Here is a 24,422-nt window from a genome sequence, read left to right on the forward strand (position 1 = left end):
TTCCTCTTTTGTAGATCTGTTTAAAATCTAATTTTGGGATTGAGGAATTTTTTACTTCTTGTTCAATCTCATTGAACTCAAATTCTTCAGCATTTAGGAGTTGTACTCCTTTCTTTTTCCCAAAGATGTTTCTCTTTTTTTCCGGGTTTTCATACCGGATACTAGTAAAACTAGTTGAAGGATCCAGAAAAATCATGTTTGGAACAGGATTCTTATCTGGCCTTTCTAATGGTTTGAATCCATTAGCTTTCTTTTTTACTGTAGGCGCTTTCTTGTCCTTCAGTATATTTTTCATAGAATCCAGCGTTTTTTGCTGTTCATTGATTTTTCTACTGACTACTGTCAGCTTTTCTTCTTCCGTTTTTGGAAGTTCCTTAATATAATCCAGTTTGTTTTCCAATCTTTCCAATTGGTGGATTATAGTAGGTAATTTTTCTAGATGATTTTGACATCTAGATAATTCTAGTAACAGCTTTTGATATTTCTCATCAGAAGCTTTTAATAGAGAATTTATTTTCTCTAATAACAATTCTGACATTGTCCCCATTAAGGAGGGGTTCTCCTTGAGCTATTTTACAAGCTCTGATACCAGTGGATTGCGGATCTAACCAATGCTCAAATAATCAAGAGGTTTTTGTTCATCTTCAAGAACATATAAGAGATTATCAATTTCTTGTTCTATTTTATAGATTCTGGTCTGAAGTCTATAAATGACATCCCAATAGTTGGGTGATTCCCTATCAAGACTATCTCTATAGGCTCTTAGTTTTCTCAATTTTTCTCTTTCTTTATGCAACTCTTTGCTAGTATTTTTACTGATGGCAACTAGTTCAAGTCTATCAACTATCGAAATTATGAATAGTAAATCGTACTGTTTACCTTTGAATCAGAGGATGACTGTTAGCTCTGCATATATATTCAAATAACAACTCTGATGGGCCCACCACGTTTCTAAAACTTTTGTTTAAACAATAGAATAGACAGCAAACCAAGTGAAAGAGACAACATCATAAGCAGACTCTGACTCTGATCACAGAAAAATTGCTGGAACAAGAAATAAAGGGTACTTATGGTAGAGATTTTGAAAAGATGGGTAGGTAGGAAAGAAAATGAGAAAAGGTTGTGCAAGGGGGAACAAAAATAATACACTGGGGTGTATGAGAAGTATTTTCTCAAATTTGGGGTGTATGAGCATTAACCCTTTATTAAATGGGTTAAGAGGGTTGAAAACGGGTAACCCGTTTAATAAACAGGTTGGGTTTGAGTTTAAATTTTTGACACGATTATTAAGTAGGTTGATTTTGGGTTTATATCTTGCAACATGACAAATACCTTGACCCGACACGACCTATTGACAGCATTACCAACCGAGGCCTCGTTCATTTGAGTTATCTTATTAGTCTTCTTATTTTCATAGATATTACTTTAATTATATTCTTGTTTTTTAAATAGAAATTGATATCATTAGAGTCATAGCTGATGACTGCAATATACATGTACTTACAACAAGATAGCCGACAAGAAAATCCAGAACCCTATTCTAAGTAAAAGTAACTCATTACAAGTCAATTGTGAGCTAGTGTTCTTGTTTTCATAGATATAGCTTTAATAATTGGACTGAGAACAACTCCTTCAAACTATGACATTAAATTTTTAAAATATGATCGATTACAAGATTTTTATATATATGCACCGAATCACAATTAGAGTTTAAAAAGAAAAGGAAAAAAACATTAATTAAGGGATTTGCCATAGACAACAAAATACTAGCAACTTTTCATTGTCCTTTCATTAACATTTCATAATATTCTTATCACTACCATATTACTGGAGCAAAGCCTGAAATTATTTTCAGGTCGCAGTACCCAAAATATATAAGCCTCACTTAAGATTGGATCTTAATGGAGTCTTGTTCTTGTTTTGTAGGAACTTTAAGGTGACCCTTCTCCTGCAAGCTCTTGACAGTATCATATAGGCTCTGTTTCACTGGAGTGAACTCCAAACCCAAGTCTTGTAGCTTCTGATTTGAGAACTTGTAGGGTATTGCTCTGGGTTTCCCATCATCTTTCAACCTACAAAAAGTAGAATATGACACACTCATTAACTGGAATGCATTAACATATAGCTATATATATATATATTTTTTTTTCAAAATGCAAGTATATTTCATGTTAGGTTAAACCACTTGGAAAACAAAGAAATACAAATATCAGTGATTAGTCAAAAAAATTCCTTCCAAGAAAACAAGGGCATGCACAAAATTCGTCTTCATGGATAAATATTTATTCATTTCCTGAAATTTTTGTTGACCCATTTACGAACCAATGATCGTATACATGGACAATGACGCTACTCCATGATTCCAACAAGTCCCGCAGGCCTGAAACACTAAAGAATAAATGGGTAGGTAATGACTGAAGAGACAGATGTTCAGAATTTGGAGGGTGACATCGAGTCATGGGGTTGGTGAGAACTCCTGATCAGCTCCACAAGTGCACAGTTGTTGTGCAATTTCAATTTTTGGGGTACAATTTTGCAATTCCCATTCTCCGGACCTCCACGGTCGGATAATAAAGACAAATCAAGGTTGGTCGGTATACCTAAACCTAATACCCCCCCCCCCCCCCCCCCCCAACCACCTACCACTCTACTAGAAATGAAAAAGGCGAGCGCATTTCTCGGATTCCTGTTAACTTTTGGGGAAAAAAAAAAGAAAAAAAAATTTAGAAAGTATCCAAAACTTTTTTATGACTAGTGGTGTTTTATTTATTCATACTAATCTTTTTCTATACATGTTGTATGTGCAAGTTATTATTATTATTATTATTTTTTTTTTTTAAAATAACACTTACAAAGCTTGATAACTAAAGTATAAGAAAACTATTATATGATAAACTAATTCAATAATTTGTACCTTCTTCTGTTGAAATGCAAATGATAATGTCATCACTAGTCATCAAAAATTTTAGAACAAAACGAGAGGGCTAATCAAATCATTTCCCAACTAAGTGACTAACTCTTTTTGTTGGTTAAATATTATTGATGTTTTAGGTCATTAGCTAGGTCAGAAAACATATTATGGTGGATGATATATCACCATTCGTCCAATTTATTGGTTGAAATCATGAATATATACATATATAATTATATTTTCTTCTAATATTTCACTGAGGCTGACGTCGCGTAGCATGAGACCCTTACCTAACTGGTTGAGATAAACATGATAGAGATGGACTGTTGTATTGGCATTTTATACCTAATCAAGCCGGTGTTAAATAAGAAAGTCAATGGTATTCCTCGAGCTAATGACCGATTAAACATAGTACCACCTTTGGATGATAGGTATATCTAGTCTATATTCCCATATGGGAGACAATACTGAAAAATAAAGACAATACTCCTTGTATTTTGAATCTGTGACACTAGGCATTTCCTAAGCCTTCTGGTAGAATGTCACTCACATAATGAAACTAACTTGATCGACAAAAAAAAAGAACAATATGATCTATGTCATTAGGGTCGTTTGCGATGTGTTTCACAACGATTAACAAGGTGTTTCCTTAATTAGGTGTACGTTAAAATACTAGGTATATGTGTCTGAGCAGGTGTGAAGTGCCGTGTCATAATTAATGATGAAGAAGTATTAATTACTACTTACTTGGTGGGTATCGGGTATTCAGGGAAGAACTTGGCGAGGATTTCAACTACATCTCCACGGTGAAGGACGCTCTCGGCGCAAAGATAACGGCCAGATGCCGAGGGAGTTTCATACACCAGTATGTGTGCTAATGCCACGTCCTTAACATGCACATAGGCCTGAACAGAATTGGCATAAGTCTTGGCCGAGCCAGTCAAGTACTTGAGGACGTGGATAATGCTGGCGTTGATGGTTGGTTGGAGCAGTGGTCCAAGCACCAAAACTGGGTTCACCACCACCAAGTCTACTCCTTTCTCTTTGGCCTCATCCCACGCTGCTTGCTCCGCCACAGCTTTCCCATAGCAGTACCAGTTCTGAAAGTCCGTTTATGTAGGAATCAGTACGTATTAAGAATTTAAGGTTTCGATTATAGAACTTCGGAGCATCGAAACATGATAGACAAGTTCTCGTAAAAACATTTACAAAGATCAAAAGTTGTGTTATATATGCTACCTTGGTGTTCTTGCAAAACTCCAGATCACTCCAACATGACTCATCAACAACCACATCGGGACCTCTCGTCGGGTCCATGTACACGGCACCGATTGAAGACGTGAAGACCACGCGTTTAACCTTGGCCTCAGAAGCGGCGACAATCACGTTCTTTGTTCCATTCACTGCCGGCTCCACCATTTGTTCCTATATATACAATATTGTTATTTTAAGAGTTTTCTAATCACAGAGATTAAGCACCAATAATCACTTTTCAAGATTTCATGGCCTTATAATAAGGACAAAACTGGAAAGCCAAATGTTGAAAATGCCCAAGAAGAAAAAAAGATTAGAAAAAAATAATAGAAAATCTTGAAAAATACTTTCATATTACATATATAATAGGTCCACCGCATACACTGCCACATCTTCAATTCAATTTATCATATAAATTGTTTTGTAACAAACTCGAAGCCAAATTCGTGTAATGTCTTTTGCCTGGTTGTTGTTTTCATAATATGTGTTGTGTTTTTGAAAAGTATGATTAAAACTCTTGATAAATAATTACAACCACGACTAATAATTTAGTTCCCGATTCGCCTCCGCCTCATGAAGGGTATAATAAGGATTTTCTTCGAATTATGCATCATTTTCAGGATGCTCGACTCGATGATTACAACTTTCACCAAGTTTTAACAAAGAAAAAGAAAAAGGAAAAAGGCTCATGACTATAATAGAGTAATTTTGGTCACAGCATATCATTTCTCAATATTCTTGGAAATAAATTATCATTGTTGAATAAGATTACATTTTCTTAAGTCCAAATATTTGATTAGATTCTAATGTTCACCCCTTCACCGTCTGGTTTAAAATTATATATATATATAAAATCCTTTAAAGCAAATTTCAAAACCCACCAAACCCCGGAATATATATTCCAATGTATCCAAATATTCCTTTTTTGTCCCCCCCCCCCCCCCCCCCCCCCCCCCCCCGACTTTTATTTTGTTCTAAAATTCGAATGATTAAACACCATATCCACTCGAGAATAGTCTTGGTTTTTGAACTTGATCTGTAGTAGGAATGAGTCCCACCACATCGATCACCATCAACAAAAGTAAGTGCTGTATGGGGACAAACCACGCAATATAGATGCTTTTGTTTTGAAGAATCCAAAAGCAATGATCGACTACTACGTTCGAACGTATGCTTTGGTTTTGGACTTTTGGTAAAGAGATTTATATATGGCTATCATTTTTTCTCACCAACCAAAACGGAAAAAGAAAGAAAGAAAGAAAGAAAGTAACGGAAACAAACGCTAGCTGGAAAACTCACCGGATCATCAGTTACAGGCGACGCTGTGTGGAAAACGCCATCACAGCCGTTAATGGCATCTTTCAGGCTCTCGAAATCGAGAAGATCGGCTTTTCGCAAGCTCAGCCTCTCTCTGGCTCCTTCCAGCTCCCTCAAATGAGCATTCTTTGGGTCATCTATCAGTTAAAACCACAATAAGTATATACACAGACAAAGTAATATTTCTTTGTACTCTTAAGGAAAGTTGATAACTGTTTATATGCACACAATCGTTTCATTTCTTTCCTGAATCAGAATAGGGAAATTTGGAGAAACATATCCCGGCTCACAGATTTGGTTACACAGAATGAGAAAATTACTCTAAATGTATAAAGCATTCATGGCGCGAAGCATATAAGAGAAAACAATAAACTTAAGGCCGGGGAAGAAGCTATGTACTGATGATTTGATCGAAGTGGGTACCTGGGTTTCTCACGGTTCCTCTAACATTATAGCCTCTTTCCAAAAGAAGCTTCACCAACCAAGAAGCGATGAAGCCTCCGGCCCCGGTGACACACACAGTTTGGCCGTGGCCGGAAAGTGAAGAGCTCTGATCAGCAGGCATCTTGGCTTGATTGGTGTTTTCAAAGATAGAGGGAGTTTTGATTTGAACTTTGTGTTGTAATGGAAGAGGCACGAATCACAATAGTGAAGAGTCTGGTTTTTATAAGCCTTACCAGACTCACCTACCACTGGTAAAAAAAAAGTCCGAAAGAAGAGACACAGATCTGCGTGTTTTAACTTTTAACCATTTGCACTTGTCTAAATCTGGAATTAGTATTAATATTGATGAGGCAAGTAATAATGTGACATGAGTCACACACTCACATGACCATGACCTCCTTTTTTTTTTTCAGAAATTTTTTTTTTGTTTTTAACTACTATATATTGGTCGACGTTTAAAATGAGATTTATGTTTAAAATTGTAGTTCACATTTATAAAAATAGAAATAGACTAATGGTCAATCATTAGGCTTGCAAATTCTGTAAACAAGAGGATGGCACGTAATCATGATGGCACAAAATTAGCACATAACGTCCCAAGTTTCCAATGGAATTATGTGGCACTACAAAGAAAAGTCTATCTTTAATAGTTTAAGATAATTGTAAAGTTATTTGCCCCTTACATAAATAATTTGTACGTACACGTATTTACTTAAATATAAAATGGTGTTGCTCATCGATTATGACGTCATTTGGTTATAAGATACATTGGGCCCTCTTACGCATGATGTAAAATATGAATACAATGAGAATATAGAGCCTAAATCTCGAAGAGAAGTATAACGGTCTTTAATTATTACCTTTTTTTTTTTTGCCCCCTTTAGAAAATAAAAAAGGAAGTTGTAATTAAAGACCGTTGTACTTCTCTTCGAGATTTAGGCTCTATATTCTCATTGTATTCACACTTTACATTAGGGGTGTGCATAACAGGGTACAAACCGGTCAAAACCGACCGGTAAATATGGTTTGGCATGGTTAAGGTTTTTTAACTTAAAAAATTGAAAGCTGGTTCAATACCGAACCAAACCATTTATGAATTGGGTTGGTTGGTTTCTCTTTTGCTTAAACTGCGGAACCTGAACCGACCGGTATGTTTGAAATATAATAAAAAAAATGTTATATATATTCATTTGTCCAGTCGTTTTAAGTAAGTTCTAAATATTCAATTATAACTTTATTCTCAAATGATATACTACCATATCGCTACGATTTATTTGATACTCTCATATCACATATCTCAATCTCTCATTCTCTAACCTTTAATACTACCATATTAAGCTAGTATTTGTAGCTAAGCCATCAAATAATTCAATCATTTTGAATCTATTCTAGATTTTGATTTTTGAATATTAGTTTTGGATTTGATTATTGTATTTTAAATTTAGATTATGCTTATTTAATATAATTTTTATTCTTTAGATTTAATTTTACTAGAATTTCTTTTCTTTCATAAATAGCATGTTAATATAAATATAGGTTAAAACCGCCTAACCGACCGAAACAAACCATCTTTAATTGGATTGGATTGGATCAGGTTAAGTTTTTTTTTTTAATGACCGGTTGTCCAAAATGCTTAAACCGCTCACTTTAGTATAGAGACAGTTTAGAGTAAAAACCGATCCAACCCAATCCGTGTGCAGCCCTACTTTACATCATGCGTACGAGGGTCCAATGTATCGTGTTGATTAGGTTTCAATTCTCTTTTAAAAACAAAAAAAAAATTACACATAGGTGAGTGTTATATATGCAAAGTTTTAATAGTTTAAGACAATTATAAAATCATTTTCCCCTTACATTCACCAAATTATTTCTTGGGAGAATTTCACAAATGGTCACTCAACTATGACTCATTCGACACTTTGGTCACTCAATTTTCAAATATATCACTTTGGTCACTCAACTATTACTCTGTCAATCATTTTAGTCACCCAATGAGCATTTTATCTCACTTTAATCACTTCTCCCAATTATTCTAATATAGATTGATGACGCTATAAGCAAGCACACAATTTAACCCTGAAAATGTCATCGTTAGTATATGGTAAATAGGGATCGTTCTAACTGGGGATTGAGGGTACACCTGTCATTGTAAAACAAATAAAGAATTAATAAAAGTATAAAGTATAATATTTACAAAAATATACACAAAATAACAAAATAAGGAGGGTTTTAACATTAGGGTTTCAAAAATTAAAATAAACATAATAAAGAAAATTTAAAAACACATGTTCAAGAATGAAATGTAAGAAAGAAAGATCAAAACCAATAATCATATGGAAAACTCGATTCAAACCCTATAATTGATCATCTAAGTCATGAGAAAGAAGTTGATCATGTGAAACATTCGACGCAAATGATTTCCCATATTTTACTTTCCTTTCCTAATTAACCTAAGTGAAAGCACCTAGATCAATCCTATTAAACATGCAATCAAAGTCTAGAAAGCTAGCTAATCAAAGCATGTTCAACGGAAGAAGCATAGAGAAAGGTTATCAACTTAAGTGCACAACCTAGTATGAATAAGTTCACCTATTTGCAATCCTCTTCAATTGAATTCGACCTTTGTCCAAAGCCTTTACTACTTGTGATTTAGGTTCACAAAACTATTAGATGAATCGTTTACCTAAATCTAGCACCAATTACATGCAAATCCTCTAAGTGTCGACCCATATAAGATAAACATATAAAAGATTTCTATCAACCAAATTCAATCGAACAAACTCACATAAGCAACTTAGAATCACAATTATGGAATTCGAAATCTTTATTTAAACATAGAAATTGGGCTTAAACTTTGCCCTAAACGTTATTGTTAACTAGAAACAAATTCCTACGAATTCAAACAAGGAAAAAGATCGAATTACACCGTGAGTGGAGATGGCGATGGAAAGCTTGAACGTTGGACTCTTGAATCTTGGAAGCAAGTCTTCAAGGTGGATGATGGAGGCTATGTCTTCACGCCTCCTTCTTCTTCTTCCTCTCCTTGCTTGAAAACGTGGAACTTGCAACTAGAGAATGGACAGAGGGAGAGAGCTTTCTGACGTTTTGGAAGTATTTTCTGAATGGAGAATGTGTGTAGAATTGTGGGAAAAGTGGTGTGTTGTGTTGTGTCAATGATGCTCCTATTTATAGGAGGATGTCAACTTAGTCTCTAAGTCTTCAAGATTGATTCACACAACATCAGCCAATCAGATAATTCCACGTCAGCTTTGCTATGTCATCCAACCAATGAGAAGCCTCCAATTTAACACCTTGATTTAGGGAGATTATTTTTGCATTAATTGCATGATTATTTTCTGATTTATCTCCTCAATTTTGGCCAAAGAATGAATGTGGAGATCAAAGAATGTATCTAGACCTGTTTTCAACATTTCTGCTTGTTGCAATCCCTTGAAATTCTCCTTCCTTATATGTCGAAGTCTTCCTTTAGCCATAATCATGTCTAGATGTATTTAGAATTGAATTGAGATGTCATTATCCATATATATTCTTGAAATTCGGCCAAAATCTGTTTGTGTTTAATACATACCCAAAATATGATTTTTAACCATATTTTCTTGCCAAAAATGACTCCCAATCCATATCACCTTTGTAGAGGACATTTTGACCTTGTTCTTGGCTCTCCTAGTCCACCCAGCTATCCTATTGTCTTCAGGACTCCTCATTTTTTTGTCATTTATCTTCATTTATTCCAATTAATGTACCTAGAAAATAGAAACTAAATTAAAATTTATAAGTAAAATATGAGGAAATAACTATTAAAATATCGCACTAAAATGCTCCTATCACAGATTTCTCAATTTTTCACAATTAGTTGGACAAAAATATCATTAATATTGTGGCAAATGATTTTTTTTAATGAAAAAAATTAACGAAATGACTAAAGTGAATAACAGATTTAAAATTAAATGACCAAAGTGATATATTTAAAAGGTAAGTAACCAAAGTGTCGAATAGGTAAAAGTTAATTGACTATTTTTTATATTCTCTCTTATTTCTTTGTACGTACACATATTTACTTAAATATGAAATTGTGTTTCTCATCGGTTATGATGCCATTTAATTATGTGGTCATCCAAATTTAATTAAGAAAGTTGTAATTAAAAACCGTTGTACTTCTCTTTGAGGTTTAGGCTCTATATTCTCGTTGTATTGACGCTTTACATCATGCGTACAAAGGGTCTAATGTACCGTATTGATTAGGTTTCAATTCTCTTTTAAAAACATAAAAAAATTACACATAGGTGAGTATTATTTATGCAAATTTTTAATAGTTTAAGACAATTATAAAGTCATTTGCCCCTTACATTCACCAAATTATTTATTTGTACATACACGTATTTATTTAAATATGAAATTGTGTTTCTCATCGATTATAACGCCATTTAGTTATGCCGTCATCCTAATTTAAATAAGGAAGTTGTAATTAAAAACCGTTGCACTTCTCTTCGAGATTTAGGCTCTATATTCTCGTTATTATTCACACTTTACATCATGCATATGAGGGACCAATGTACTATGTTAATTAGGTTTCATTTCTCCTTTAAAAACATAAAAAAATTACACATAGGTGAGTATTATTTATGCAAATCTCACTCTAGATCATCTACACCAGTTATCCTAAAAAATTTCTACTATAGAGACTTAAAAAATAAAATTCATATATATTTTTGCGTAGTTTTAACAATTTCTCTATCTATTTAGACTTTTTATTGAAAGTCGTTAAGCAACCCTAGAGGTTAAGCAGAGAGAGAGCGGTTGCACCTCCATCCGTCAACTCTAGTAGAAGCGAGATCCTTCAGTGTGGATACTAGGACTTTGGGTTTTTTTTGTGGTGGCAGGGCAGAGCGGCTTCTTTTGCATGGTCTGGTGTTGTTCTACTGATCAAAGGAGGACCAATCCAATCTTGTGTTTTTACGTTGGCAGGGCAAAGCGGCTGCTTTTGCATGGTCTAGTGTTGTTTTACTGATCAAAGGAGGACCAATCCAATCTTGTGCGATTGGAGGTCGGACTAGTCTACAAGGAATGATAGTTCGGTTGGTTTGTGTCAGCGATCAGGGGTGGTACACAATAGGCCTGCCCTTGTTCCTCCAGTGTTGGTGATCAATGGTCTTAGAAGACAACTAGCAACGGCAAAGGGGAGGTGGTGGAATTGCAGGCTTTATGGCCTTCTGGAGAAGTTAGCCATCGGAAGCAGTGGCAATCGCGATGACTTGGCAAAAACAGACTAGGGCTTCTACTCCCCTACTTGGGTTTGGGCTTTGGCCTCTAGGCTTGAGCTCAAACTCGTGCTGTTTGGCTCTATTTTATGGGTCTGTAGGGAGCGTGCCTTGCCACCTTCATTTATCACATAGTGGTGAGGGTGGGCCTAGCTTAAGAGGTGGACCTTCTTGGGTATTTGGGTCGACTTATGGTCTAGAACCAAATTATTTTGGATCATAACTTCCGCGGGAGTTGGTAATTATCTTGATTAAGATTGACATTCAAGCGACTTATGGATAATGCGTTGCTCCTTTTTGTTGTCTAGGAAGTAGCTTTCTGTTGGTACCACAAGTGCGTGATTGGCGAATGGGAGGCTAGTGAATGATTTTTCCGTAGAAGACATGGAGTTTCTTTGTTTATAAGTTTGCTAATTATAGCGAGCTTATCATAGACTTGTAATGAGTTTGTTTGCTTAGAATAGGGTTTCTGGATTTTCTTGTCGGCTATCTTGTTGTAAGTGCAGATAAACTCTAGCCATTGGCTATTGTCGGCAATTGATTCTAATGATATCAATTTCTATTAAAAAAAAAATTCTCTATTATAATTACTATAGTATTTTCAAAATATGGTATTATTTTTTTTACTTCAAAAAATATAAGCAAAGTGAATATAGAGAAGAAAGAAAGAGTAAAATATTTTATATAAATTATTTTCAAAAATTTTACAATTTACTGTAAATTGAGGAATTTTTTTTTTCTCTTTCTTCACTTTCTCTAAAATAGGGATATACATAGAGAAACTATTGGAGTAAAAAGAAATACACATTTGTAACCTGAACTAGAGAAAAAACTATATATATATATATATATATATAAGAAAGCTGTTGGAGATACTCTTAATAGAAATAATTTTGTAAAATTTTGTTATTCATAACTTTTAGTGTCACTGTTTTGCAGAAAAAACTTAGAACTAATGACTATTGTTGCTACTAGTAAGGGGAAGCTACTAATCCATTCAATAAGTACTTCACTTTGTGAGAGCGTGTGGTGAGAAAGATCTACAGTGAATCTCATTTTCATATTTTTACTCCACTTTTGAAAAACTTTGTTATCTATTTGAAACATTTTATCAAGAAATAAAGGGACAAACCTTTAGGCCTGTTGTTGTACTCCTTGTTTCATATTAATCAAGTTTCTGTCTCCAGGTGTGGAACCCCCACACCCGGGTTCGAATCCCGCCGACGCTTATTGGAGTTAAATCTCAATATATTCTTGGTGGCCAGGGGGGAGGAAGCGTTCTAACTAGATCTCCCGAGCACGGATTAGTCTCTGGGCCTAGGAAGCCTACTCACACAAAATTAAAGATGGTTGAAAGTATTTTGAGTGATGATGAGATAAGAACAATAAGGTGGATAAAGGAAAATTATGACGGTGGAAGGATACCCTTGAACCATGCCAGAATCTGCCCCCAACAAGATGAAGGATCGTAAGTCTATATTCAAAAATTTTAAATGATAACTTTACTGTTACTAAGTTGGTCAAAATCATTAACATGAAACTTTTTAATTGACAACAGATTAGATTGCGGAGCTTTTGTAATGTATTACATCGACAAAATGGCAAAAGAGGAGAAGATGCCAAACAAAGTCACCAAAGCTCAGATGATGAAATTCAAAGCTCAAATATTCAAAAAATTTGCTGAACATAAGCAGAGCTGGAACTCAGCAAATTAAGAATTTTAGATATTTGTTTGTTTACTTGAGAAATTCAGAAATTTGTTGTTTAGTTCAGACTATGAATTTGTATGGATTTGTTTAGTTCAGACTATGAATTTGTATGGATCTTTTTATTAAAGATTAATGCATCTTCTCAATTCATAGGACAAGTCACTGACTTGGCCAGTGTCAAAGTAACTGGCCAAGTAACTGTCCATGTAAATGCGGAATGTATATGGCTAAATCACTGGCCAAGTCACTGTCTATGTATATGGCGAAGTCACTGGCATATGAAGTCACTGGCCAAGTCACTGTCTATGTATATGACGAAGTCACTGTCCATGCATATTGCGAAGTCACTGGCCATGTGAAGTCACTGACCAAGTCACTGTCCATCTTTATGGCGAAGTCAATGGCCAAGTCACTGTCCATCTTTATGGCGAAGTCAATGGCCAAGTCACTGTCCATGGCCAAGTCACTGTCCATGTAACTGACAAAGTAACTGGCCAAGTCACTGTCCATGTAACTGACAAAGTAACTGCCCAAGTAAAGTCGCAGGCCAAGTCACTGTCCATGTACATGAGGAAGTCACTGGCCAATGAGTTGGGCAAGTGAAGTCACTGGCCAAGTCATTGGCAATGTGATTGTTAAATAACCAACATCACAAACTATGTTACTTACACTTCACTGACAATGTATGTAACTGAACATGTAACTAATCATGTAGCTGAATATGTAACTGGACAAAAAACATTAAAACTCTAAGTCACTACATCAAAGTTGGTGTAGATACTTCATTTTTTAATTGTCATTAATATTTGCAGCGTGCCGCTGCACCGCAAAAATCAAAAAAAAAATTTACAGCTAATTTTTTTATTTTGCAGCGTGCCGCTGCACCGCAACGGCAGCGTTCCGCTGCCACTAACCAAATCTATAAGGAGTGATCCAACTACAAGTCATTGAACAAGAAACTGCCAAGATAACTAAAAACTAATGTCAATGGACAAGTCAATCTAAATCTAAAGAAAATGGTTATGTCACTGTACATGTAACTATTAAAAAACTGTAGGACACAGAATACTGAAGAATTTATAAAAGAAGAAAGCAGATACACTGTCTCATAGTCAAAAAAAATTGCAATGAGTAAGCAATTCTTATCATTTATTGAAAAAAATGAAAAATCAAAACAAAACTTCAATCTGTATTGGAGTCACTTGCTATGTCACTTGCCATGTCACTGTTAAAGCCATGTAAGCAGAATAGAACCTATATCGGAGCTGTACAACTCTTTCTGTTGTGACCATCACATTTTCCGCACCTACCACACTTGATCACCCTGGTTTGTTCGCTCCTTTTTCTGAACCTCTTCTTTCTAGGCCTTCCCGGTGGTCTTCTAGTCAAAGGAGGCTGCAATATCACCGCATCTCTACCAAAATCATGCACTTGCTTCGAAATAGAGGGAAGAGGATTAATTGGGAAAGAATAAGTTTCTCGATATTTCTCCACCTTGTACAGCTCATTGACATACAAATACGGGGAAGAACCATGTTGTTGGATCACTACAAGGGCATGGGAACATGGGAAGCCATACAGCTGCCATTCTCCACACGAACAAAAGTGAGTTTCCAAATTTACCATGCTATTGTACTTCTGGCAATGAACTTCATACACATAGGTATCAGACCTGCTCACTCTCCAATGCCTTCCGACTTCCAAATTCTCCTTCAGCTTCTTTTCAATCACCGGGCACAACTCAGAGAACCATTCTTGAGCATCCTGCTTCCGAGCAGCAATTGAAGCCATGGACTTCACTCTAATCCCATCATTAATATCAAGAATAGGAAGACTCTTCAAAGGCAACACCCAATTATTGAAAGACTCAGCCAAGTTATTTGTCATTTCACCAAATCTTTCGCCGTTAAAGTACGCCATACACCAGTTCTCCTTCGGAAGATCCTCCAGAAATTGAGCAACTATGTCGCCACCTTCACTCCTCAAGATTTCCATATTGAACTCATACATCTCCGGTGTGCGAGAATAAGCACAACACATAAACAAGTAAGGAATCCGATCCTTAAGGTAAGAACCAGCTGGAAATTTGTCAGAAATGTTAGCCATCAGATGTCTAAAACAAAACCCATGTGGATTATTGGGAAACACACTAGGGAAAGCACTAACAAGCCCAACATGACGATCAGAAATGAACGTCACCCTCCTTATAGGGTGTTTTGCAAACTCTTCAGCCAAAACCTCAAGAAAAAATCTCCAATTACTCTCTTTTTCAGAATCGACAATAGCATAAGCAACTGGATACAAGCCTGAACACATAAACAAAATGATGTCACTGTCATGTAACTGTTAATGTCACTGACCATGTCGCTGACATAACTGCATATTACTTGACAGTGACATGGCCAGAGACATGTCATTCAAAATCACAGAACATTTAAGTCATTGGGCATGTAACTGTCAATGAACATGTAACTGACAATGTCAGTAGCAAGAAAAATAAAAAACTAGAAATAATGAAGGAGATTCAACCTTGATTGGCATCCTTTGCCGATGCAGCAATAATCTGCCCCTTGTACTTGTTGGTAATGAATGTAGCATCAATGAAAAGAATAGGTCTACAAAATTGGAAACCCTTCATCCATGCACCATAGGTCACAAACATACGCTGAAACCTGTGTATTTCTCGATGAAACTCAACCACTATCCTAGAGTCGGAGTTTGACTTCATAACAGACTCACTGAACCAAAGTAGCTGAGAATAAGACTCAGCTTCATCACCATGGAGGGCTGTTTTTGCCAACTCTGTACCATACCAAACTGTACGATAAGGAACATCCAAACCATAATCACTCTTGATCTCATCAGCTATATCAATTGGCTTTTTGTTTGGATTCGCACGAATCTTATCAAGCACAATAGACTTGACAACCTTGGATCCCATCATCTTACTCTTCTGCAATCGAATCACACCATGACAAGTGTGAACATTAACCAACCTTTTAATCATAAAGAAACCATTAACCCTGCATAAATAAGCCTTCACAAGCCAATTGCAGCCCTGAGAATGTTTCTTAGAACACTGAGCAATAACACGAACCTTGTCATTTCTAACAAACTCATATGAAAAACCAATTTCTATGGCATACTTACGCAGCTTATCTCTAAACTCAACAACCCCACCCTCAAACTTTTGGCCTTCAGAATGAATATAACTCTCCCAACCTTTCGTCATATAACTCTTCGGTGCCTCTGGCCTATAACACCCCAAATAATCATTCTCCTCAAGCATGGTACTAGAATCCTCACACACTGTATTACTCACCACGCTTTCACTAATAGAAGGCAAATCAGTCACAAACACTTCAACGAAATCAGAATTGTAACGAACCAAATTCCTAAAAATCATTCTCATATCAACTTCACTCTCTAGAAAACAAGAACTAGAATCCGGAGGAATAATGTACCTCAACATGAAATTTCCTTGAATCAAATCCGGAAAACGAGAGCGTATTGAATTGCATAGGTCAACAAACGACCAATTATGCAACAATGGAACTGTCGCTGCTTCACCAGAATAAATAAACTTGACAACATAGCTAGTATCCATAACAACTGCACAAGAATAAAACAAAATCACTATCCATGTCACTACTAAGAAAATCAACAGAATCAACACAAACAAGTCACTGCCAAAGTAACTGTTAAAGCCTGAACAAAACAGCAGTATTTAAAATGTAACTGGCCATGTCACTGATAAAAAAACACAGTATAGAACAAATATAGTACCGCAATAGCACAAAACATCATCAACAATTCAACATAGAATAGAGTCGACGAAGGAGAAGAACACAGTAATCCAAAACGAACAATTCATCAATTTAACACAAACAACAAAAAAACACTGCAAAATCCAAAACGAACAAATTCACAGAGAGAAGGCTTACAGATCAAATCAGAGAAAACCAGAGAGAGGAAGAAATACAGAGACCGTAACTAAGCACTGAGTCGACGAAGAAGAAGAACACAATAACATGATCAAGACGAACACCGACGAAGACAAAGATCCAGAAAAAGAGAACAGCCGCGGAAGCTCCAAAACCACTCAAAACAGAGATTTCAGATCGTCGCAGAGGCACACAACTAAATCGGAAGCTTCCGACGGAGAGGAAGGAGAAGAAAAAATCTCGGAAAGAGATCTCCGAACAAATCGAATCGGAAGGTTTCTGATCAAAGGAGAGATAAAATTTGAGCTCGCAGATTTTGAAATGGAAGGTTATAAAGGTTTATTACTGTAGGGGCAGAATCGGAATCAAAAAAAATTAAAAACTGACCTTTTTTAACATCACTCTATTATTAATAAGGACTAAACTAATATTACTAACAATTTATAATAGACCTTTTTATCAAGTGAGAAACTAGGTGATCTTTTTATCATTTCACACTCTAATGTGACATTTTCCATCATTTCCCTTAATTTCTTTTCAATTTTCTTAATAAAATCTATTTTATAATTGTCTTATTTACCCTTGTGATTTAATTTATTGTCAAAGTTTTTTAATCTTTCAGGGTTAAATATGTCAAAATTTTTAGTTTTGGCTAACAAAGCATCTTCTCTTAATAATAGTATAGATATACATGCAGTTATGGTGTAGGTTATTCTAAAAAAAAAAAAAAAAGTTCTGGTGGAAGTTGAACCAGTACTTGACCGGTCAATTCTCCATTCATGGATGCATAGCGGCTATTGTCTGCCTCCATTTTTGACCATCATTTCTCACTAATGGAAGACCTCATCATGCTCGCTTTGTCATTGTCTAGTTTCTAATACCTGCTTGGATGAAGAGATGAAGGGGAGTGTAGACCATGCACATATTGAAACTCCTGCAAATTCAATCTCTCATCGACACTTTGGAAACAGAAATGCCATTTTAATAGGTTTTTTGATTGTGTAGACCATTGGGAGGTTGAAACTCGACCAGAAAGTCTTGGAAATCAATAAAACATTGTTGGCGTAGTTATTACTAATGAATAAGGTGTTTTCAGAGATACTAATTAATATGCCTCTCTGAATGCCTCAATACCAAGTTATTATTTATTAACCACCAAGGAGGAGGAGAGGGAGAGGGAGAGTTAATTTCTTTGGCCTCAACTGAATGACTGTCTACATAATGCAATTACGAACTGTTAATTCTGTTTACTTACTTGGAATGGAATGGAATGATTACGGAGTAAAAACACCCTTGTGTTTACTACTAACACATAAAGGAATCAGAATGATTCCAGGTAAAAGAATTCCTGTGTTTACTAACACATGAAGGAATCAGAATTGGTGTAGGTCCCACCTATTTATCAGGAATCAATTCCTGAATACTCAGGAATTCGATTACGAAGGGGAGAGATGAGTTTAGGAATCATTCCTCCAAAATCAATACCAATTCTTTTCTTCTCCCATTCCACTTGTCTCCGATTTATGATTATTAATTTTTCATTCCAAGTAAGTAAACGTGCCATTAATTCATTTTATGGCGTTATCAACTGGCTTACCATGGTATGTTGTTACACCTACCAGATGTTAATATGTATGAAATTTCTCATTAGTCTGCGTACTGCAACTTTTCAAAGGACCTCTAGATGTTTTTGCTTTAAAACCTACTTAGGATAATTGGGTTCATGAAGACCATGACATGTTGAAAATGCTCCTCCAGACTTGCAGGTCATTCTTATATTGCTTGACTTCAAAGGTGAACTTGCTTAGAGAAATTGGATTATCAAATGTTTGGAGAGTTTCTAATGAGGACCTTTAAAATGATCATGATTTCATGAGAACTTTCTAATTAATGGTTGTGAAATCCACTTTTCGATTATATTACGATAAATCAATTTTTAAATATTTATGTATGCATGAGTCAATCACTTTTGAAAATTTTCTTTCAAATTGCTAATCGTAAAGGTACCACTAGATTAAATCAATTGACGAATTAAATTTGTCAAATCTAAACTTTTTATGTTCATAAATAATAAATCATGATTATGAATGACTTAACGATTTTCAATTTTGTTGAAATTGCTTTTGTATAAATTATCTATCATGAATATCTAAACATCTAACGGTTGATTTACGAAATGTGATCGAAAAGTTAGTCTCACAACCGTTGATTAGAAAGTCTTCATGAAGTCTTTATTTTAATGGTTCTCATTAAAAGTTATTCTATCAAATGTTTTCCATTTTTGTAGTTCATTGCAGTCAGCGAAGACTATTTACACTCCCTTTTAATTGGGTCCAGTACGTACTGGTGGAGAGCTCATCCCAGATACACGGTTTAACTTTTTGCCGAAAATAGATCATCCAAGAAATAGAGTTGAGTGGAATATTTACCATAGAGGATAACAAAAAGTCAAGACTCAACAACCATGTGTTCCATTTTCTCCACTAGAAAATCTAGTAAGGACAAACTTGTTGACAAAATATACTTGATTAAGATGGTTCTTCATATATAGATGCTCTTAAACCTACTTCTTTTTAAATGCCCCGATTCCAAGTTACTAACCTACCATGTACTTAAATCTTTGAATACATGCGTTAATGGCCCCAACTTTGTCAAGGATAAGTAGAAGAGAGTTATTCATTGTTTGCTGTAATAACTTTGGCTTTATGATATATACATTAATATGATAGCGTGCCACCAACCTTCATGGCTTCATGTCCAACTATAATCCATGAGTAATGCACTGGAAATTATTCTCTTGTTCGTCAGACATGACCACGATTGCTTTATTAAAGGATGAAGCCATAGTTTGAGATTGTATTTTTTTTTCCCCTATTATTAATAAAATAAAAATAAAGGACGGTTTCTCATAGTGTTGCAGACTCCTTTCCTTTGGAAATGAGGGTGGAAGCGTGAAATTTGTGTCGTACATCGTTGGGCTCCGAGAAGATTATCCAAATCCATTATTATTATTATTATTATTTATTAGATAAACAACTCAAAGCTTTCGTGAGTCGAACTCACAATCTCCTACTTACGAAAGGGAAACTATGTCACCATTTGGTCTAGTTCTGGGCCTAATCCATTATTTAACTATATAAAATGATTCAATAAAAATGACCAATGACCTACGAAAATGGAAAATTTTCAGAGGATGAGGGTATGTGCTGGTGCAGTGCCAGCCAAAAACACTCCACCGATCAAGCTATATATTGAGACTATATGGTGGCACAGAGACAAGTTGGATCTAGGAAGGTACTAAGGTAGTGAATCTTAAGTCGTAAAACTAGGAATGCTTGGAGGTTAGTAGGATTAAGTTACGTCGGCCATCTCCTGGTTAATTGTGCATGAACACATCTTTGAACCTTCCCACGTAGTGCTAGCCAGTATTGGGCTTCATCTAATTTTTCCTTGCGCTAGCTCAAGGCATGCTAGTTACTCGCAGGCTGCGATTCGCAGCTTCATGGTGCACGCCCTCGTGTGCCAATTGTTTACGGTTAAGTCTCTTTGAGAATTGAGACATGTTAGGTTCAATTCCATAGTTATTGAGCTTGTCCTAGATTGTTTGAGGACAATTTGTCACCACACAGAGAAGTTTCTCATGTGACGGAAGTCGTTAAATCTTGCTCAGACAATAAGCTGCCAACAAATGCACTTCTAACCCTTGTCATATGAAGTGGATTTTGATGTAAAACTTGCTCTATCAGAACCTGCGAAAAGGGCCATTCTTAATAAACATCTCTGTTGTTTCATTTGTGGAATAACGTCTCATTCTTCCAACAACAACAGAGATGCATGGTTCGTCACAAAAGGTTTTCTTCAACATCAAAGAAACGACCTTTGATATATAGGCCACAGAAATTTAATAACTAGATTCTCTCATGCTTTCTAGGGAATGGCGTTATCATAAGCATGTTGCTATACCTACACCTACCAAATGTATGAAATTGTGAATCAATATTGTATTGATCTACCCAAGTGCATGCAATTTGTCAAAGACCTCTAACCATATGGATCAGTGTTTTTCTTAACCACTTGGATAGTTGGATATTCATAAAAAGACCATGCAACAATGACTGATACATTCTTCTGCAAAATCCATCTCTAACTGAAAGAGTAGTTGCAACTTGTGACAAACATTCCAAAGAGTTCATTTTGACAAGCTAGATTCCAGCACATTCATATTGATTAGCTTCATTTTGGTTCAATAGAAAATTACTGAACCAAATACAAATATATTGTTTTGATACTAAAAAATTCTACAAACCCGCTTTGCTGACCCAGGCCCGACTGTTCAATGCCCATCATCTTCTTCTTCATGTTATGTTCCGAACCTGCAAATACGGCCATTTTTAGGGGAGGAAATCACCTGTTCCAGAATCCGATGTCCTAATTCTGTTCCTTCAGTAATAGATTATCACCTATCTGCTTACTTAACACACTCTAACTCTGTTAACCCACATTAGAGAATCATATTCCTCAATTATCTATGTTTCAATTGAAACAGATCAATCAGACCAAGACAAACGCAGGTTAATTCCAGTTTTCATCGTTGCATCAATCAGATCATAAGAAACAAGAACAGATTAAACCCACAAAGAGTTGAGAAAAGTTTGAGCAACATCTTCGCTTCAATGACAAAGCTGCAAGTCTTCAAACCATGACTATACAAGAAGATAAAGTAAAATTTTCTTTCTATCCCATCAAACCCATTACAGATATGGAAATCTACAGCCGTCACTTTACTACCCATCTTCCAGACTTGCAGCACGAATTAAATTCTCTATATTTTTCAATTTACCTCTCAAGTAGTACTAACGATAAGAGAAACCAAATGAACCAAAATACTGATGATATTTCATTCATCTGGAAAATAGAGAAACACAGACAAATTTCATTCTTCTCACCATATCTAGCACACCCATCATCCAAAAAATACGAATCTTGAGAGGCTTGGTCTGGGTGGGGCCGGTAACCTAGTCTGAGCTTCTAGCACCGGCGGATTCGGCCTTGGCAAATTGGAGTTTCTATATCAGATGAAACCGTTGGATTACTGGTATTTGGCAATGAACCTGATTGATTAATAGTGACGGAGTCCAGAGTGACTTTGACAGTAAGAGCCGGAGGCGGCGGCGATGAGGTAACAAGTGGGTTCTGAAGATCAACCCAGAAAGAGAAAAAGGGAAAGGTTCAGTTTTTTTTTTTTCCTGAAGAATAATACCAACTTAAACGGCGTTAATGTGCTGTGAGCTAATGGCCTGATGTCGAAATTTTAGCCAAGTGACAGGGTTGGGATAAGGGATTCAAGGACAGGTGATTTCTCTCCCATTTTTGGTCAACATCTCCGACGTTTCATTTATGGAATAACGTCTCAATCTTCCAACAACAAGAGGAGAGATGGTTCGTCACAAAAGGTTTTCTTCAACATCAAAGAAACGACTTTTGATATATATGCCATAGAAATTATAACCTCATGCTTTCTAGGGAATGGCGTTATCATAGGCATATATGTTGCTATACCTACACCTACCAAATGCATGAAATTGTGCATCAATATTGTATTGATCTACACAAGTGCATGCAATTTGTCAAAGACCTCTAACCCTATGGATCAGTGTTTTTCTTAACCACTTGGACAGTTGGACATTCATAAAAACACCATGCAACAATGGCTGAAACATTCTACTGCAAAATCCATCTCTAACTGAAAGAATAGTTGCGACTTGTGACCAACATTCCAAAGAGTTCATTTTGACAAGCTAGATATTCCAGCATATGCATATCGATTAGCTTCATTTTGGTTCAATAGAAAATTACTGAACCAAATATATCTTTTTGATACTCAAAAATTTTACAAACCCGCTTTGCTGACCCAAGCTCGAAGCTAGGGCTTCCTGCTGAACCCTACACCAAAAGAAAAAAAAAAAAAAAAAAAGGAAAAGATAGGATATTCTACGATGAGCTAAGATTAGCGAAGTCATCTGCCACTATATTGCCTATATATATAGGATTTTTCTCAGGTGCGGATTTCCGGTTTTCACCCACTTTCCGATCACATATTTTGATTTTAACCGTTCAGTTTTTAGGTCCTAATGTTTAGATCATCTCCACAAAATTTCAGCTAATTTGGTGATCGTTAAGGCATCCAAAACTGCGATTTACACGAACGAACCGAATCTGTCGAACCGGAACCGTTCGTGTACATTGTTGTAATTTGCAGTTTTGGATGACTTCACGATCCCCAAATTGGCTGAAATTTTGCAGAGATGATCTATACATTAAGACCTAAAAATTGAACGGTTAAAATGTGAAAATATGATCGGAAAGTGGGGAAAAATGGAAAATCCGTACCGTCCGCACTATAGCGGACTGTGTGTATATATATATTGCACCTGCCACCACAACATTATTCACTTGACGTCTTGAGCTTGTACCCCAATCAAAATCCTCGATCAAAGTTGATACATAAAATTAACAAAACATTAGCATTTTATATGCAACAGAACTATAGACGTACATATATATTAGGGGCTACTAAAAAAACATATTTAAAGAAAAAAGAAATAATTGTTGGGCAGCCAACACTTAGAAACTTCCTAAATTTTGAAGTTTTGAAGTTTCCATGTGGGCCAGATGATTGGTTTACATGGTCCATGGAAGTCTAACCCAAGGTTTACAAATAGCAGTCCTGATCACATGGTCAGCAACTGACCATGGATTTTCTGGTCACTGACCGTCCGATTGAGATCGGACGGTTGACAGCTCTCATCTTAAATCTCATTACTTAGCTGTCAATCGTCCGATCTGAATCGGACGGTCAGTGACCAGAAAATCCATGGTCAGTTGCTGACCATGTGATCAGCACTCTTACAAATAGACCAACTAATGGACTTTGTACCTACATATGAAATTTTGTAATAGACCCAACATTTCATAGGAGGTGGATTTTGGAAATTAAGAGTATTTATGTGACGTCCCGAATCCAAATTTACCGGTTTAACGATCTTTACTTTCATTTTTACTATCATTTTAGTGTTTTTAGTGGCCCTAAAAGTTGGCTTTTTATTCGGGTCAAAATTTGAGAAAATGTTCTTCATGAAAGTTGTAGAAGACGTTAAACCGAGTCTGTGGACATGTGGTACTTAAAAATCGGAGTTTGTATGCGAAAAGGTAAAGTTACTGTTCATGGTAGAAATTTGTATAAATAATGAAAATTTATTGTGGTAGGTTTCCAAATCCGGAAACCCACCTTTCTCTCTGCTCTCCCCCGATCTCTCCCCTTTCCTCTTCGGGCGATTCCTTCTCCCCTTCGATTCGCCACCGTCCGGCCATTAAGCGGTGGGCAACCAGCCACCACGTGATCGCCTCTTCCTCCTCTTGACGCTAGTGCCCTTCAGTTTCGGCGATTTGGCTGGAAAACCCGGAATCGAAGCAAGGAACCTCACAGAGGCAGTTTGAACTTTTCCGGCAATTCAGCCATTTCCGGCTGTCTCCGGCCACCAAACCGGCGTCGAAGGTGCGGTTT

General features: G+C 36.1%; 2 protein-coding genes and 1 long non-coding RNA gene across 3 annotated transcripts; all 3 read right to left on the reverse strand.

The window, feature by feature from the left end:
• Window positions 1-1,631: 1,631 nt before the first annotated feature.
• On the reverse strand, window positions 1,632-6,131 carry LOC112188461 (cinnamoyl-CoA reductase 1). Its single transcript, XM_024327578.2, has 5 exons — window positions 5,906-6,131; window positions 5,465-5,619; window positions 4,151-4,336; window positions 3,659-4,011; window positions 1,632-2,072 (listed from the first exon to the last, which is right to left on the reverse strand). Exons 1-5 carry the CDS (start codon window positions 6,045-6,047, stop codon window positions 1,886-1,888), a joined length of 1,023 nt encoding a protein of 340 aa, XP_024183346.1. The 5' UTR covers window positions 6,048-6,131; the 3' UTR covers window positions 1,632-1,885.
• Window positions 6,132-14,168: 8,037 nt separating this feature from the next.
• LOC121051266 lies at window positions 14,169-15,020 on the reverse strand. Its single transcript, XM_040513449.1, has one exon. The coding sequence runs from the start codon at window positions 15,018-15,020 to the stop codon at window positions 14,169-14,171; it is 852 nt and encodes a 283-aa protein (XP_040369383.1).
• A 5,982-nt stretch (window positions 15,021-21,002) lies between these two features.
• Window positions 21,003-22,336, reverse strand: LOC121051808. The gene is made up of 2 exons (XR_005807053.1): window positions 21,805-22,336; window positions 21,003-21,231 (listed from the first exon to the last, which is right to left on the reverse strand). It is a non-coding gene; the product is annotated as an uncharacterized LOC121051808 (long non-coding RNA).
• Window positions 22,337-24,422: the final 2,086 nt, after the last annotated feature.

The sequence above is a fragment of the Rosa chinensis genome, chromosome 2, assembly GCF_002994745.2.
Source record: "Rosa chinensis cultivar Old Blush chromosome 2, RchiOBHm-V2, whole genome shotgun sequence".
NCBI lineage: Eukaryota > Viridiplantae > Streptophyta > Magnoliopsida > Rosales > Rosaceae > Rosa > Rosa chinensis.

Bases quoted from the DNA above. Each gene is read 5' to 3' on its own strand.
- LOC121051266 (XM_040513449.1), bottom strand. From the start codon at position 15,020: ATGGCTAACATTTCTGACAAATTTCCAGCTGGTTCTTACCTTAAGGAT.
- LOC112188461 (XM_024327578.2), bottom strand. From the start codon at position 6,047: ATGCCTGCTGATCAGAGCTCTTCACTTTCCGGCCACGGCCAAACTGTG. The intron at 5,620-5,905 runs GTACCCACTTCG...TTTAACTGATAG, and splicing joins AGGAACCGTGAGAAACCCAG to ATGACCCAAAGAATGCTCAT. The intron at 4,012-4,150 runs GTAGCATATATA...ACGGACTTTCAG, and splicing joins AGTTTTGCAAGAACACCAAG to AACTGGTACTGCTATGGGAA.